The sequence below is a fragment of the Sciurus vulgaris genome (assembly GCF_902686455.1).
Source record: "Sciurus vulgaris genome assembly, chromosome: 4".
Taxonomy (NCBI): Eukaryota; Metazoa; Chordata; class Mammalia; order Rodentia; family Sciuridae; genus Sciurus; species Sciurus vulgaris.
The window spans coordinates 149,090,072-149,109,005 of record NC_136464.1 but is presented as its reverse complement, the minus strand read 5'-3'; the positions used below and the strand labels follow the sequence as shown (position 1 = coordinate 149,109,005).

The 18,934-nt window shown below is 43.5% G+C and overlaps 1 protein-coding gene across 1 annotated transcript in view; it reads left to right on the top strand.

Moving 5' to 3' along the window:
* Positions 1-11,926: 11,926 nt before the first annotated feature.
* The window catches only part of LOC306659978 (uncharacterized protein C13orf42), a gene marked incomplete at both ends in the record, with an annotated part of 32,928 nt that continues 25,920 nt past the window's right edge, over positions 11,927-18,934 (top strand). Inside the window, one exon of the mRNA XM_079138023.1 lies at positions 11,927-12,340. Within this exon, the coding sequence (XP_078994149.1) occupies positions 11,927-12,340 (414 nt within the window). The remainder of the gene's footprint in view (positions 12,341-18,934) is intronic.

Sequence of the window (18,934 nt, the reverse complement as noted above, 5' to 3'; positions counted from 1 at the left end):
GAAGTAGGAGGCTTTTCTCCATCAGCTTTTTGAGTTACAGCATTGAAATGGCCAGCCATTTTCCATTCAAAGGGAGTAAAGAGGTTTATGCATTCCTGACAAGTGCAATCCATGCCCCAGAAACCTCGCTTCAACCAGGCATCAGTATTCGATGTGCAGCAGCAGTCTCACTAAGATTCCTTTCAACAAGAGGGAAATACCAAGCTGGGGGTTGAGAATTTAGCAGGAAGATGATGCTATTGCAGGTCAGGATGAACAGGTCTCTGGCCTGTTGGCCAATCTTTTTGCAAACCCTGAAAGATTTACTGTTTCGAGCTATACCTGTTCTTAATTTGCTTGTTACAGATAAGACTGGCACCTTTGCCCAGGAGAGAGACTGACTGGAGAGATGAGGTGGGATGCTAGCAGGTGCCCTCAGAGGTCTGAGACCATCTTAGGGCCTCTGATCCAATCAAAACTTGAGAAAAATAATATCAAATCTCATGTAGATGGTTTTCCTACAGAGCCAGTATAATGAGATTCTTTAGAGAATGATCAAAAGGACAAATCCCATTTAACCCCTGGGGGAAAAAATAAAGGAAGCTCCTATACTTAAACCACTCTGTATATGAGGGTCCAAAGAAGTTTATTTTTAGGCATCAGGGTTTACCTGGATGGACAAGACCTAGGGGAGTGAAAATAGCTGAAAGGATAGAGAAACAGCTAGAAGGTCAGATGGAACATCCGGATGGTTCTCTAATGTTTAGCAGCAAACAGTTGCAATTCTTAGGAAAATCTGGAAAATCTCCACCAATCCTGGTGTTTGCCAAGAGACCTGGAATCCACTGGGAAAGGGTGTCTGCTATGACTTCTGTGCGTTCTGGAGGAAAATATTCTTCTCCTCACTTCCTCTCCCAAAGCTCAGGCGAGTGCCTCTTGTTGGAAAACTGAGCTGGAACTGAGCTGGAGCCAAACCAGTTGGGGAGGGGAGTCTAGTCAAGGGAGGTCCAGGAGTGGGTGGTGCAAGCCAACAACAGACAACACGACACACCCCCAAGCTCTGAAACTCCTCAGGTTACCTTCGCATTATGTGAACTGTTTATTCATTCAATAAATATTGAGTACTTGCTATGTACCAGGTATTGGGTGAGGTGATGGAAAAAGATTTAATTATGTAGAAGGATTTATTCCTGTTCCATATGAGCTCAGAATGAACTAAAAGGGGAAATGGACCCATAAACCCATGTGATGCATAGAATGGATTAGGGCTGTTCCCAGATATTCCAGATCTCCTGCAGGCGCGTGCATGGGGTATACTTCTCCATCTGCTTTGACGTTGGGAGAGACTGTGTGACTTGCTTTAGTCAATGAAGTGTGAGCAGAAGTAATGCCTGAAATCTGCATTTGGGAGTTTCAGGAATGATGAAGAATTTGCCACATCTCTTCTGCCCCACTCCCCCGGGTACATTTGTGGAAATGGAGCCTGGGACAGTCTAAGTCCTGAGAGATGAAGACAAACAGAGCCTGGCTGCTCTTTGGAGAATATCAAAGAAAACTGATTAACCAAGGAGATTCAGCAGTGAGCTAAACAGATCTTGAAACCCAAACCCTCTTCCTATTGCTGTCCCCAAATCTCTTTTCTCCCCTTTGTGTATGGTACACATGTCCCCTTCTTTTGGTTGACTTCAGTTGATGATGGAACTACAGGATTGGTGGGGAGAGACTAACAGGTTTTATTTTTATTTGTTTGTTTTTGTACATTGTTTCAAGATTATAATTAAAACAAGAACAGACTGAAAAAAAAAAAAACATGATCAAAATAAAGATCCACAAGTTCTTGAGGATTTATGTACAATTTTCTGACTGGTCAGGAAGCAAGATGGTCCATGGATTATTCAGGAGGAATTAATTGATAAACCTCTAGCGTTGTGTATCAGTCAAACCTATCTGTAGTGGGCATGAATCGAAACACAAATAACCAAAACACAAATAACAAGATGAGGACAATTAAATTTTTTAACTAAAATGCCTTCTTTTCTGCTCACATATTCTAGTCATATATATTTCTTTATGTATGTAAATACATATTTTCAACATTTGTGCTATACTGTACTGTTTCATATATTTTCTAAGTTTCCCTTTTCTCTTAATAAACTATAAATATTTCTTATGTATTTAAATATTCTTATTCTGACCTAAAAATAGCACATTTGCATGTATAACAAAAACAGTTCATGAAATATTTGTTATACAGACACAAACGGGAATACATTCTCTGCATTTTTACACAGGACTTTGTTTTGCTTGTTACAATGTGAACATCTTTTTGTATTATTAACTGCTGTTCTAGGGTATCATTTTAATAACTGAGCTGTGTTCTATCATATGAATATTATTTATTTGGCTCATTCTCAGTGTAGGGAAATTTATAGCCAAATATTTGTGCATACCTGTATTTTTTTCAGGCTAGATAACTAGGAATGAAACATTTGGATCAAAGTGAGTGCACAATTTTAAGGATTTTGTTATGCATTTCCAATCAACCCCCACAAAAGTTATTCCAGTATACACTGTCACTCACTGTATGACTCTTTTCATCTCGAATTTTCTACCCTTGCAATATATGGTATTACTTTTTTCTCAAAGTCTTGTTCAACAGATATTAAATGTTACTTTAGATTAAATGTCTTCCATCATCAGCAATGGATGCAATTTGGAATCATGCTGTACTTCCCATTGTAAGTTCTAGGTCCCAGGGCTCTGGTCTTCCTGACTGAATCCTGTCCTGAGCTCCTGAGCGCAGGTCCAGGGTCTCTAAAAGCAGGTGGCCAGCTCCTCATCCTGCCCTCAACCCTGACCTTAACTGCCCACCACCACAGCCAGCAAGGCATGAGAATCCTCAAAACTCTCTGGCAAAGAGGCAGGAAAAAGACTTTGTTATGACGAAGGGTTTTATTGAAGAAGAAACCAAGGGCTTTCCCAAGTTCACACACTAGTAATGGACAAATCCGAGCCCAGGACTTTGAACTCCATCCAATCCAGTAGCTTTTCAGGACTTCTGAAGTTCAAGACAAATGAAAAGGGCTTGGGGAGTGGTGGAAACAGCCTCGGGCATTTCTTCCTGGACAAATATTCAGATAACCATTTTTTTTTTTTTTTTTTGTGGTTCTGGGGATTGAACCCAGGGCCTTGTGCATGCAAGGCAAGCACTCTGCCAACTGAGCTACATTGCCAGCCCCAGATAACCATTTTTGATGACCACAAAAACTTGAATCATTCATTCAACACATATTGATTAAGCACCTACTATGTACCTAGGAAGGCAGTGTGAATGCATTAGTGAGTGAGCGACCAAAACTCTTGCCAGGGGTGTCTAATGTTGTCAAGCATACCAGTTTCCTGTCGTGCGGCTTCTGGGTTCATAGCTCTATCACACAGTAGATATGGGATGCCAGGCACACTACTTAAACTCTCTGTTCCTAGGTGACCCCATGTCTAACGTGGGGATAATGATCATACCTAATAGATAAAGTTGCAGATTAAATGAGTTGACACACATAAAAGCCCAGCATGTGGTCACTGCTTGCAAATGCTAACCATGATCATTATTGTAATTCTCACATGGAAGTTCTACAGACGAAACCATTTACATTATTAATAATGATAGCTACTCTTATTGAGCAACCAATTATTGCATGCCTGTAAATCAGCATGGACTTCAATGCCTTACATCTGTTGGCTCATTATGAAGCATTAATGTTTCCTAAGCTTCCTTGAGGGTGATAATCCTCTGGGAAGCTTCTTAGAAAAATATTCCCAGATTCCTCAATCTCCCTGAGTCAGAATTTCCTCTTAGAGGGCCTTGGGAATCTATGTTGTTTTTACTGTGGCAAAGTATGCAAACATAACATTTACCACTTGAATCATTTTAAAGTGGATAATTCAGTGACATTATGTACATTCACATGGCTGCGTGACCATCACCACCATCCATTTCCGGAACTTTTCATCTTCCCAAGCTGAAAGTCTGTACTCAGTCGACACTAATTCCCATCCCCTTCCCCTCAGCTCCTGGCAACCACCATTCTACTTTCTGTCTCTAAGAGTTTTATTTCTCTAGGTACTTCATACGAGTAGAGCCATACAGTATTTGTCATTTTGTGTCTGGCTTATTTCACTTAGCATCATATCTTCAAGGTTCATAGCTATCATGGTATATATCCACATGTGTTTCGAAGCTGAATACCATTGCATTGCATGTAAACATCACATTTTGTCAATCTATTGATCCATTGAAGGACATGTGAGCTGCTTTCAGCTCTTGGAAATTTCCCCTCTGATTACACACCATGGCAGCAGGAAACCATTCTTTTCTTTTCTGGCTTTGCTGAGGGCAAGCCATCAGACAAATTTAGACTAGAAAATGAATCTTGGTACTTGTCATCCTCACCTGTAAAGGGGGTAATTTATCGTACTTCAATCCTATCAAGCAATGTGTTCCCAAGGCCCCGAGTGCTGTTGATTGAAACAGTGTAGGCCTCCTTCACTCTTCCTCTCCAAGACTCTGTGTGCCTTGCTCCATGCTTGGAGGCCCAGGACTGGCCATACTCTAGGGCATGTGGTTCAAAGGCCATGCTGGCTGTGGCTCTGGCACCCTGGGCTCTGCTGTGGTTTTGTGTAGCTATAGGACCCACTCTTTGGATTGCTATTCATAATCAAGACAGAGACAAATAATAGTCAAACTGGATGCACAATCACTTGGTGCACAGGGGTGGTTTTGCCTAGAGATTTTTATGAGTTATTGCTACTACCTCAAGAAGAGTCGCTACTTTTAATCAATGCACACACTCAGCTGCTGATGCTGTGGTAAAACCTGCAACCTCGATTGGCTGGTCAGTGTGGCTTCAGTTCCTTCTTTGGTGTGGCTTCCTCCTGCTGCTTCAGGAGATAGGCTGAGGTTCATCCAACAGCAAATGCCTAGCCTGGGGAACAAAAGTCAGGAATTCTGTGATCTTGTGAAAACCTGAAATGTAGTTTTTCCTGTAACATCTCTACTCCAGGTTTAGGAGAGGAAAATTTCATTTGCTTTATTTCTTTCTTCTTCTCTAACACTATGAATGATATCAACTCATCTGCTAGATTGCTGGTTGTTCCTGCCCACCTCACCCCTCACACTCCAAGAACTGCTATAACCATAGAAATTGGAGCTGGATATGTCTAATGCACAAAAGACCACATTTCTCAGCTTCTCATGCAGCTCTGGGTCAGCATGTGAATAGATTCTGTGTGACCGGAGGTGAGTAAAATTGAAGGAATGTGCAAACCCATTTTTCTGTTTTCCTATCGATTAAAACAAGGGTAGTTTATTCTGAACCACCCTTGACCATACCATCGAGGGCAACAAGCCCAGAAGACAAAGGAGCAAAGAGATGGAAGGAACCTGAGCCCCTGGATGTTCCTGTGGAGCAGAAGCATCTACCCTGAATCACTGAAATCCACCCTGTTACACAAGAAATAAGTGTGTATATTATTATTATTTTTGTTATGAAAACCAACATATAACTCTAATATAATACCCTCCAGTTGGAGAGAAAAGGGAAAGGGGAAAAATGGGAGGAGAGAGGAGGGTCTAGGTTGAGAGGTAGGCAGGAGGGGATGGGGCATGTGTATTGATGAAAAAACTGGGCAGGTAGATATTTTTATATTGTTCCAATCCCAAGGCACTATGGGGCTCAGTCTTCACCTGGAGATGAGAAAACCACAATCAATCTTTATGTAAATGCTTGATAGAGGCATAAGCATTCATGAAACTGGGGTATGTACTTGCTAGTAAGCTATTCAGTGTGTGCTTGACCAAAATACCTGACAAGAACAGCTTAGAGGAGGAAAAGTTTATTTTGGGCTCACAGTTTCAGAGGTTTAGTCCATGGTTGGCTGACTCTATTACTATGGGCCTGAGGTGAGGCAGATCAGGGCAGAAAGGTATGGTAGAGGAAAGCTTCTCACCTTGTGGTGGTCAGGCCACAGAGAGATGATGGGGATAAGCCCCTAGTGACTCACCCTCTCTAGCCACACCTGACCTGCCTACAGTTACTACCCAGTTAGTCCTTTTAAGTGATCAATCCATCAAATGGATTAATCTACTGATTAGGTTATGGTTCTTATAATCTAACCATTTTACCTCCTGCATTAATACAGAAGCTTTTTGGGGGGATACCTCATACCCAAAGCATAACAAGATTACACCCCAAATCAAATACAAATTATTTTGAGATTATTCCTAAACAGAAAAACGTGTTCACTGACTGCCTTCTAGAGAGGCCCTACTTGGATGGTCATCTTAGCTCCTTAGTAGATTGGCAGTTAATTAATGCTGATGGCTGCAAGGGGCCATGCCTCCCAATACTCACATCCTTAAGTAGTCCCTTCCCCAAAATCTGAGCTGGTCATGTGACTTGAGTAAATCAACAGAATGTGGCAGGAGGAACCTGATGCAGGTTCCCAACTTTTGCCTGAAGGCATGGCACTTTCTCACCTTGCACTGTTGGAAGTCTTGAGCAACAGTGTAAAAATGTCAGCCACAGTGCTGGAGGTTCCACGCAGAGAGGGAGAGGCCAGTGTCCCAACCCCAGCCAACTCACTACTGAATGCAGTTACAGGACTACCACTAGCATGCCCAGCAGAAACACAGAAGTCTAAATTGCAGACTTGTGAACAAATATGATTGCAGTTGTAAGCCAGCAAGTCTTAGGATGGTTTGCACACAGAAATAGATAAATGAAGCATTGAGCTTCTTGAGTCTCATGGAGCTCCTACTTATGGTCTCTAAGAGGAATTTTCTCACTATTCCATTGGCCATATTATCTTCTGTTTTGAACCAATCAGGGTTGCCATATATGATTGTGTAGGTTGGGTACTGCATCAGGGAACCCTGCCTAGGGGTCCAGTAGGGACTGCTTGCCTTGCCTTCACCTAAGGGGGACACTTACTCTAAAACTGAATGAAGATACTTTATGTGCTCTGATAAAAGGTACCTTGAGGAATCAAATCCAGAGTTGTAGCTGGGGACATAATTCGGTTGGTAGAGCACTTTCCTCGTATGTGCACCACCCTGGGTTTGATTTGTAGTACTGCAAAAATAAAATATAAAATAAAGTGAAATAATAAAATAAAATCTTGTGGACCCCCTTAACTGCCCTTTATCTGCCTGCTGCCCCCTCTTCATTGCTCCTGGCCAATCCTGGTGTTGCTGAGTTACCCTAACCCCACTCTCAGATGTGCCCATCCTGCCTTCCAGTCCATCAGCAGCAATGTACACAGCGTTCCAGAACTGGGGCTGTGCCTTCCAAGGGGGCACCGTGAGTCCTGCCATCCGCCCTCAGTGTGCTCAGGAACCAGGACCTTTGCAGTCTTATAAACCTCAGAGGAGTTGCTGTTGGCTCACAGGCCCATGTCTCAGGGATTTCCAAGCAAGCGGACTGGCAAAGCCACCTAGCATTCTGCTTCGTGTGTGGAGGATCTATCCCAGGAAGCCTTGGAGCTACTCTGACCCCAACAGGGGAGGGGACTGTGCTTCCCCAGACAGAGGTCCATTTTCATTTATTGATCAAAGATCCGAAGCATAGGGCATTGCTGTCTGTGCCAGGGAAGCCAGTCTCCAGTGAAAATTCTTTTCCTCACCACCATTCATAGCACAACCAGCAAGTGAAATGTTCCAATACACTGTGCAAATGGACCAGCGTGACATGGGATACACGTTGTCGAACTTTGTAATCTTATCCTTCATTAAATATTCAACACAGTTATTTGATCTCTTCCTTTTCTAGGCTTCCCCCCTCTTCCTCTGAGGTCTTCCTTTGTTCCTCTCGCCCACCTCTCCCCCTGACATTTTACCAGTCTTCTGGGAAATGCTGAGCTGACTCAAAGTCACTTTCCTGTCAGGGACCAAGCCAGGGGAATTCCTAGACACGCCATTAGGGGACAAAGGTATCAATTGACTTCTTTGAGCCAGGACTCTTTGTGGGAAAGGCAGTTGCAAGTGGGTGGGATTGAAGGAGCCATGACCTTGATAGTAGACCATGCACCCAGCTAATGGGGGAGGACAATGAAGTGCTTGCCTGAATCTATGCCAGAGGGACGGGATGCCCAGATAGGTGCCCTGCAGTCACAGAGTGACTAACCAGAATCTCAGGGGAACAACCTTATTCAGAGCATCAGCCTAATCCAGTAGTGTCCAAATCAACTGTTACTAAAACTGATCCATTTGACCTTGTGGATCTCTTCAAATATTGAAAGATGGCAGGCCTCTTAAATTATGACTGAATCAAAAGTATTGACTGGGATAATAGTTTGTCAACTCTATGGTGGGATCTGCAAAATATAAGTAGTAGTAATGATATTTCATATTTGTTATAAAGTGATAATTGCTACTTTTGAGCAAATGAGACAGTTAAGTACCCTATTATCTCATTTTTTTACTTTTTGTTTATTTTTATTTTATCTATTTAAGGCACAAAATATAATGTCTTGATACACATTTCTAACATATTCTTTACCTCATAGTTACCCCCATTTGGGGGCAAGAGTACCTAAAACATATTCTTTGGGTAAAAATCCCAAATATATCCCTACATTATTAACTATAGTCCTCATGCTGTGCATTATGTCTCTAGACTAATTTATCCTACACATCTGCATATGACAGCATTATTCACAATAATTAAGATACAGAAATAATGAAAGTGTCTGTTGATCAATCAATGAATAAAGAAACCTTGGTCTATATGTTCAGTGGAACATTATTTAACCTTAAAAAGGAGATCCCGCCTGCCATTTTCCACAGCATGGATGGGCCCAGAGGACATCATGCAAAGACAGAAAGAAAAACTCTGCATAAAAAAAAATATTGAATACACAGAGACAGAGAATAAAACTGTGCTTACCAGAGGAGACAGGACAAGAGAGAAAATTGGGAGATCAAAGGATATATTATTTCATTTAGTCATATGAACCCTATGAAATAGGTAGTATGTGGTTTGGGTTGAGCAAATGCGACATGTTAAACATTCACTCTGTGTCATCTCACTTAATCAGTACATCAATTCCATGAAAGAGGTGGTGTGAACTTTTGCAGATAGAAGATCCAAAGCTCAGAGGGTTTAAATACCTTTTATTAGCTGACGGGTAGTTAAGCTGAGGTTCAAGCTGGATCCGAGTGAGGCCCATGCTTGCCTTCTTTCCTGCAGCTCTGCTCTCCTCACCAGGCCATGAGCATTGCCAGAAGACAAGGCTCCCTAGGAGCAGGCAGAGGCTCAGTCACTGTCTTCTTCATCTGTTGTCCAGGGATGCTCCTGCCCAGCATTACTACAGAGCGAATTCTCCTGACTTCTGCTGCTGCCCTGGAATTCTAACCTTTAAATTTTTTGAGCAATTCTAGAATAAAGTGAGGGTTGTTACACCAAGTCACTTTATGTAGATTCTCTGGCTGAACCTCCACAAAGGACAAGTTTGCTCTGTGTCCAGTGGGGAGCACCCTGGGGCCAGTGTGCAGGCCTGGGCTTGGGGAGGGGATACGGCCTCTTTGTTCTTCCTGTCCAGGTAGATGTCTATTGTTCACCAGAACGCAATGAAGCCTTGGATGCCTGATTTGGGATTTGAAGGGTATTTGGGGTGTCCTCAAAATGTACTTTTTAAAACTGAAGCATGATTTCACACCCATGTCTCATTGAGGCCATGAGCACAATCTAAATAAGGTACAATAGAGGCAGTTGCCATTCTGGATGTATTTCCTTCATCCGGCAGAGATGATGGGTATTTTATAGGCAGACAGTATTCTCTTCCCTTGGCCACCTCAGTAGGAGCCCTGGAAGGGGTGGCTTCAGGGGCAGAGTTGACACAACAGGTGATGAGAATCAGTCAGTTGGATTGTACCTCCTGCTGAATGTCCTGAATGTCCTGTAATATGCTTGAAATTCTCCACAAGTTGATGTCAGAATAGTTTTCTCTTTATATTCTTCATAAGTCTGGCTCTTGGAAAGAATTCAAAAAGGAGGTAGGATCAGAGACAGAGGGGGAGGAGGAAAATGTATAAGAAGTTAATTTTATTTCCTTTGTGATCAAGAGGTTAGGTCACATGTGGCATTCTGAAATAGGAAAGTAGATACAATTTTTATCTATTTATACTTTTTGTTTCTCAATCCATGTAGAATAAGCATAATCATAAACACACTGGCATGATCCACTTAGGAAGTCTGCGTAGTCACAGTCTTTGGTTACCTCTGAAGAAATGATACAGCACCTGTCTACCCTGGGTTCTTTAATATTGTGCCTGAGTGAAGCCAGAGAAATGGGCCAGAAGAGAGCTCCCAGGAGACCGGGGATCTTGGTGACTGTCCACAGCAGGGAGGGGGCATATCAGGTTGAAGCTGGAACATTTAGACCTTAAACAAGTTTCGTAACCCCTCCAAGGTGCCCTTCATCTGTGAACTGATGACCATTAGAGATAATCATGGAAATGGCATTTCTCTCCAAGGAAGCTACAAATAATAAATAACTTACTATGTGTGGAGATGTTCCATCAACCCTAAAGCCCTGAACTGCTTTTACATATGGGGAGCTACATCCCATAGCACCAAGGAGAATGCCACGTGCAGAGGATGCCCTTGGTACCAATGCATTTATAATGTTACTTTATAGCTACATAAAAGGCATAGTTATTGTTTTAGAGCAGCATATAAACATTGAAAATGTCTTTCTTTGTGTTTGACAAAACTGTGACCCTTTCTCTTTCAAAAACCAATAAAGAACACTAAATTCAGCAAATAGCAAAAATAAATTGTGTTAATGCATATATCCAATAACACTTTACATGTGATTTCTGAGGATTGTTATCTTCTCTAACACTTATCTCAGCTTAAGAAAATGGTCCTAGAAACACAGGCTTCAGCTCTCCAATTGAAGTCTGGGAGAGTAATAGACTGTGTAGAGAAATGAGTGCAACAACAATGTTTAGCACCAGCTTGAGAAAACCCTAAAGGGAACATCCCTGGGACAGTGACGTACTCATATAGCACTCCTGAAAAAAAAAAAAAAAGAAGCTTATGTCTGATTTTAAAGGGTCTAAATTAAAATGTGCTCGGATGAAAGAACAAGACTGCCCCATATATGCAGCCACTCCAGCTCACTGGGCTTTTGTGCAAAAAGTCGCAGTGGGGATGGATACCTGAATCCTCTCCTCTCCACAAAAGGGCTGCTATCCGGTGACGGCTGTGAGGTCCCCTTACCACAGGGCGAAGCTCCTCCAGGACGCTCGCATGCCTGCTCAGAGCCCTGCTTATCGGGGCATCTTGAGCTCCTGCCAAGGGCCGTGGTCCATCTTGAGGTACTGGATTTTACCTTGAGTAACACGCACGTTTTGGTTGAGGGGTGTTTCTGTTAAGTAGGATTTCGTTTTAGATCCAGAGATTTCAGCACCAGGGCCAGCTCAGTCAAGGTGCAAACTTAAAAATCCAAGCACAGAGCAAGTCAAACTGAATGAGACCACGCCCAGAGAAGGAAAACGAAAAGGAAAGGAAATAACTGAGCGGGTAAAGCATCATTAACACTGTCCCCACCCCATCGGGGTCATCCATTGAAGAGCGCCCAAGGCATTTGCACAAATGATCCCTAAGGCCTGCCAGGGCGCTTGCTTTTGAGCTCACAGCGCACTCACTACCTTCTATCTTCAGGTTGTCTATGGCATCTCAATTATTGGATGTAAGTATCCTCCCCATGAGAAATGTGCAGGTCGCCGGCCTGACTCGGCAGGCACTCGCTGGGATTCCAGAGATCCGAGCCTCCTGGAAGGCAGATGGCGCAGGGCCTGGATGTCGGCTCCTCTACCTGCAGCTAGATCAAGTGGCGGCAGTGCAGGCAGCTGGAAGGTACCCACAGAGAGAAACTGAGCACCATGTTCAGAAAGATCCACTCCATCTTTAGCTCCAGCCCGCAGAGGAAGGCTGCATCGGAGAACCCCTACTGCAATGGAGCCAGCCCCGCCGTGAGGCTCATTAGAAGCAGCTCCATGTATGTGGTCGGGGACCACGGCGAGAAATTCAGTGAGTCCTTAAAGAAATACAAAAGCACAAGCAGCATGGACAGCAGCCTGTACTACCCTCCCCAGGAGGAGGACCGGGCGTGGATGTATTCACGCACACAGGACTGTCTGCAGTACCTGCAGGAGCTGCTGGCCCTGCGCAAAAAGTACCTCCACAGCTTCAGCGACCTCAAGTCCCAGCGCTCACAGGGTGTCTCCTCCACCTCCTCCAAGACCTCCAAGGGAGAGAAAAAGACCTTTGGCCAGTTGTCCCCTAAAGAAATAAAGGTAAGTCTGGGTGGGGAGGGGGGCTCGGTGGGGCCTGTCTGTAATCCCACGTCTGTAATCCCAGCGGCTGGAGAGGCTGAAGCAGGGATTGCAAGTTCAAAATAGGCTTCAGCAATTTAGTGAGACCCTGTCTCTAAATATAATATAAAAAAGGATTGGGGATGTGGCTCAGTGGTTAAGTGCCTTGGGTTCAATCCCTGGTACCAAAAAAAAAAAAAAAAAAAAAATACAGCTGAGCAGTACAGTTTAGATGAGACTTCTTTGACTTCTTTCAGGAGCCATGGATACCTATTTGCAACCATCTCTTCCTTGCACCGCTAATGAGTAAGACACATTTGAAGCAATGGGTCAATAGCTCTCAAAGACTCCCCATAGTCATTTCCTAGCCTGGGAAGGGCGGCTAATCCTAAGCTTATTTTTAATGCAAGGGACATAAGGAGGAGCAGTTAATGGTGTCAACGGAGCAACCTGGTGGGAAGGGCATGAACTTGGTGCCAGGTGGTTCTGAATTTGCATCCTCCATCTGTTATTTACAACCCAATTGATAGAAGAGATAATGCTTCATGGCATTTGGATGATGGCCAATGATTTCTCTACATTTTATTGTTATTTCTTTAAAATATTATTATGATCACGTCTAAAAATCCTAGTGAAAAGTGAAATTTTTGCATGAACTAGATAATTTCAAATATCTAGGTGCTCAGACTCAGGCCAGCCAAACCACCAGGGGATTACTCCAGCAGTACCTTGGGCTCAGGTGTTCTAGTGGCTCAGGTAAGGCACAGAGAGAGTCTCTGGCTTGCAGGATATTGCCAGATGACTTTGCTTGGCATTGGAGGCCACTAATCAGACACAAACATGAAATTAATAAATCACTTGCATTTATTTTGTTACTTATATTTCTCACAGAGTTTTGTCAATGCTCTTTTTTCGAACATTTAAATAATGCCAGTGTGGAGAGTAGAGAGGAAGTTCTGTATCACGGAAGGTGAACTAAGGCTCAGTGACCCTACCTTGCCCCACATCTTGCATGTGACTCACTAGGTCACCTAATTCCATTATGACCCCCCCCCCCCCAGTTTTACTTATGCTTTCCTTCTTTCCTCCAGTTCATTTAGTTTATTTTTAATGCCTATAATTTGAGGCTCTTTTGATGTATATTTTCATTGATCAATTTTTATAATGGCTGGACTAGAGGGTCTTCAGAGCAGGCCTGCCTCCCACTCCCTCACAGTTTTGCCAGAGTGCTCTGCAGGCATACAAGGTGCATTAATGTTGAATGACTGATTGAACTACTATCAAATCTCTGGGGCTTGGCCTAACCCAACAGGTTTCAACTATCTGCATTTAATACCAGGTGGGAGCTGCTAAAATAATCATTTAACTGCAAAAGTATGTCAGTGTTGGGATTTCTACAAGAACTTCCTAGTTTTGGGTCTCATGCTGACCCTGTGGTCAGCCAGCTGTAGATTTGTGGGCCAGATGTACCCTCCTTTGGGTCCAGCTTTGATAACAGAGAGGGTGACAGGGTTTTTGGACTTCCTTCCAGATTGAATATTTTGGAGCCGTAGGCTCTGGTTAGATTCCTTCTGGGTACTGTAGCCCTGCAAATGGAGCCATCCCTTGTGGGACCTAGCTCCATTCCTGCTGAGCTGTCTGAGAAGATGCCTCTTACCATGGTGTCATCAGGGGAAAGTCTTAAAAGGACATTGAAGTCAATCGGATCAAGGTTTGATCTTTAACTCTTCTGTTTACCAGCTGTGTGCCTTTGCCAAATGAGGTTTACCTCTCTGGGCCTCTATTTCAGTAGTATAGGCATGGAAATGGTAATATCCCTGTGAGGAGTCAGTAACATCTACCTGGTACTTCTGGGTACTCTAGTGTTGACTGACTCAGAATGTTTGGCATAGGAGGCTAGTAGCCTTCAGACGAGCTGCTCTCCTCCCCCATGGCTCCTCCAGAAAGAGCCATATACTGGGCTTACTGTGCAAGAATGCATGTGGTCTCAGTGGCTAGCAGGTTTCTGTGCACCCAGAGGCAGCCACCAGGAGGCTACTCCCTTCTGAAACTCCATAACCTTCCTCTTTGGTAGAAAACCCTGCTGATGCTTAAGGGTTAAAGCAAACACTTTTCTTTTCCTGTTTCCTTATTATGCTCTTGGTAACACAGAAGGTGGTTTATTTGGAACTAGAGTCCTTGCAGATGGTATTAGTTAAGATAAGGGCATGCCGGAGAAAGGGGACACTAATCCAATACAACTGCTGTCCTAATAAGAAGATGGCTATGTGAAGATGCAGAGACATGGGGAGAGGGCCATGTGGAGCCTGGAGTGATTCAGCTACACAGGGAACTGCTGGAAGTTGGGAGAGAGGCCTGGGACAGCGGCTTCCTTGGTTCCGTCGCTCAGAAACATGTGTCCTTGGAAACACGTGCACTCATCTATGGAACCAGCCTCTTTTCCTCTTCTCCAGCCTTGGTCACTCATCTCTGTCCTGGCATTCATCACACCCTATTGTGGTTTGTTAAAGTGTATGTCTCCCTGGGTGGACTGCAGTGAGACTGGGGCACTTGAACCAGAAATAGTACAGTTTTCGTTCTTCTATCCCTGGAGCAGTGGGTGCCACTCATCACTTGTAGATGCTTTGTGAACTTCAAGTCTGCTGTCTTTTGTGCCATAGGTAGGGGGCAGCTGGCCTTTATGCAGGGAGTGAACCATGTTCTAAAGTGACCCCAGGGCACCTAGCAGCTCCTCCTTCATTCTCTCCAAATACCAGCCCCTTGCCTGGTCACAGAGCCCAAGTATCTTGCCTGTTCCTTTCTTGCAAGTAAGATGCCTTTTAAATTATTTTGATTAAGAGCCACATAACTAAGATATATATTTTAGATACTGACTCTGTTCACCTAAACAATCAAAATAAAAGTTTCATGAAATGAACTTAACTCCTTTTCTTGCTTGGCATGCTGATATTTTTCAAAGTATCCTATTTTAAAATTTGGTCATGACATGCTAACTTGATTTCACAAGCTGCTACTGGGTCAAGAGCTATACTTTTTTTCATGCTCTGGAGTAAGGCATTTTAACTGAAAGACTGCCGGTATCTAGGGCATGAAGCGCCAGGGTGCCAAATGGTCTGCTGTCTCAGCCCCATGGAGGTACCTTGAGCCTAGAAGGGCATCCATGTGGGTCAAGGGAAGGAGAAAGTGTGAACAAACCAAAGGGAAGGTAAGCTTGGGGTGGGTGTAGAAAGTGCCCCTGGAGTCACATATGGTGGGGGACCCAGTCAGGCCCTGTGGGATCTGTTTCTCCCTTAAATAGGAAGTCGCCACAGAAATGAATAAAACATACTTTCTCCAATATTTAAAAATCATTACAACAAAAATCTGTATCTTATTATTTTTGTGTCAGTGTTGGACATGATCTACGGTTTGGGATTCATTGTTTGGGTGCTCAAAGGTTAGAATTTCCATTACAGGGCACAATGTGCATGGCAGAGGAACAGCATATTTGAAACAGTTCCTGTCCTGCATTGAAGTCTCTGAACCAATAGGGCAAGATCCTCTGTTCTGGGCACCTTGGGTGTTTCTGACAGTGAAGAGAAGTGGCGATAGTGTCCTCTAAACCCACTACCACTGTTTCTGTACCACAGTCCAGGCATTATCAGGAACAACCAGCAGCTGATTACCCTCCAAACCCAACATGCTACGTATCAGAGTCACTCCACAGATGGGAGAACTGGGGCTGTGTGATACCAGGCACCCGATGAACAGAGTCATGATGTAAAGCCAGTCTGTGTCCTACCAGAACTCGCACTCCAGTCGATGTCCCAGAGCACCTTTCAACTGGAAAGCATTTTTTGAGCCTGTATAATATGCAAGATGTGAGTGTGCACCTCTGGACCCAGGGAGGAGGCTGCTTTATCCCGCCCACCTGGACACACCTGAGTCAGGGAGAATTGTCAGGGAGGTACACACCTGCTATACTCATGGATTCTGTGCTAGGAAGGTGTTTTAGTCAGTTTTTTTCATTACTGTGACTAAAGTACCTGGCCAGAACCATTGTACAGGAAGAAAAGTTTATTTGGGGGCTCACAGTTTTGGAGGTCTCAGTCCATACACGGCAGGCTCCATTCCTTGGGGCTCATGGTGGAAGAATGTGGAAGAGGGAAGCAGAGACTCTACTGATCAGATGCAAAATATATGCCCCAAGGCCACACCCCCAGGGATCCGCCTCCTCCAGCCACATCCTACCTGTCTTTAGTTACCACTCAGTAAATCTTCATGAGGGAATTAATTCACTGATTGGGTTAAGACTTTCATGACTCAATCATTTTCCTCTAAACCTTCTTGCATTGTCTCACATGTGTGCTTTTGGGGGACACCTCCCATAACAGAAGGAGTCTCCTAAAGGGGGCCTCATGACCCAGACTCCCTTCACCCAGAGAAACATGGCTGAAAAGGAGTGAGTGAAAGACATGACTTCAGTTGTCTCCTTGCCATAGGATCGTAAAATTTCCCTCCACCTTGACACTTTTCTTCACATAGCTACCCCTGATTCCATTTCACCCTAGGTCCCCACAGCATTGGAATATTGAATGTATACTACCTATCTGTGGACTTCTTGACCCGCTCTTGGGAAAGAGCTTGAGAAGTAGTGAGGCCCAGCCATGATGAGTAGATACCGTGTCCTCAAATCATTTCCACAAAAGTACTTTCAAACCTCCCAACTCATTCTACAAACATTTGAGATGAGCTGCACACCAGAATAATGATGTAGCAGTAGAAACTGGAAAATCGGGAGAAAAAAAAAAATTCACAGAAAATCAACACCACTCAAAGGAATTTGTGGAGCATGTGAGCTAATTCAGCTGTCAAAGATGAGCTTTAGATTTGACTTGTACTTGCTGGAAGCTAAGATAGATAGCTGAATTCACTGCAAAATTCTAGATCTAAGAAGGACCATATCCATTGCTTAGGGAAAGGTTTTTGTTTTTTGTTTTTGTTTTTTTGTTTTTTCCCTAACTTTGAATTCTAAAGTTTCCCTGTATCAAGTACAGGGAATTTTGTGTGATGTGATTGGTAATGAGCTCAAAAATATTTCAGTAAGCATTCATTAATAAATTATTCATCATTCATTCATCACTACATACTTATTGTCAGAACTATTGCAAGTGCTGGTGAGCAAGATAAAAGTCCCTGTCCCCATGGGGTGGTGGGGGGCTCAGTCTTGAGGAAGAACAAGCACAGAGCTCCTGTGGGGTTCCTTAGAGCCCAGCTGTGACGACAGCCCCAGCCCTGAACCGCATCTTAGTGAGGGCCTGCGGATGCTCCTTGATTCTGAGGCTTCCGCCAGTCCCTCTGGGGAGGATTCAGAGGCCTGAGGTGTGCAGGGACCACTCTTCCAATGGTCTGTCAAAATCCTCTAAAGATGTGGTTCTCTGAGAGAAAATTGTAGGAAGTTGTCCTGTTGTGTTTCTTGCTTATACCTCCCCTCAGACCCCAGCTCCCGTCATGCCCTGCATTTTAGAAAGCCAAGTGCTCCGTCTGTGGTTTGTTCTGGGATCACCCCAACAGTCTGTGTCTGGGTCAGGACTTTGGCCTCTTGGCCTCTCTTGCCTTCCTGTTTCTTTTCATTTCTTTGAGCTCCAGCCCTGCTCCTATTGTGAGGGGCTTGGGCATTTGACTTCTCTCTTTTCTCTCCTCACACAAACATCACATCTCTCAGCACACTTTGTAAACAAACAAACAAACAACATCAACAGCAAAACCCCTTTAATTTATGTACATAAAACTCACCCCCTGAAGCACACAAGGTAATGGTTTTGAGTCTATTCATGGTGGTGTCGCTTTCACCTCTAATCACAGGACAGTTTCATCACCCGTTTTTGGGGTACGTGTGGTAAAATAAACCTAACATTTACCGTTTTCAACATGGCACTTTGTAGTCCTTAAGTGGGTGCTTTTTAGTGTTCTCAAATTATAGGTAATAAAGTGTGTTTACTATTAATTTCTTAAGAAATTAGGCACTTCGATTTTGCATCAATTTTTTAAAAAAGTGAAAGTATATAATATTAAATAGCTTTCAAATTGTTAATTGCCAGATACTAGATTCCATGAACTTTTTCAATTTACAATTTATATAAACCCATGACGGCTCATTTAAAAGGCAATTAAACCTTAATGTATTTAAAAGCACTTTATAAAAGTATTACTAGGAGTGCTGCGCATGGTGACCCATGCCTGTAATCTCAGCAGCTCAGGAGGCTGAGGCAGGAGGATCTCAAGTGTGGGGTCAGCTTAGTGAGGACCTAAACAACTTAGGAAGGCCCTGTCTCAAAATAAAAAGTAAAAAGGTCTGAGGATGTAGCTCAGTGGTAAAGTGCTCCTGGGTTCAGCCCCTAGTACCAAATCAAACCAAACCAAACCAAACCAAACCAAACCAATCCAAACCAAACCAAACCAAACCAAACCAAACCAAACCAAACCAATCCAAACCAAACCAAACCAATCCAAACCAATCCAAACCAAACCAAACCAAACCAAACCAAACCAAACCAAACCAATCCAAACCAAACCAAACCAAACCAAACCAAACCA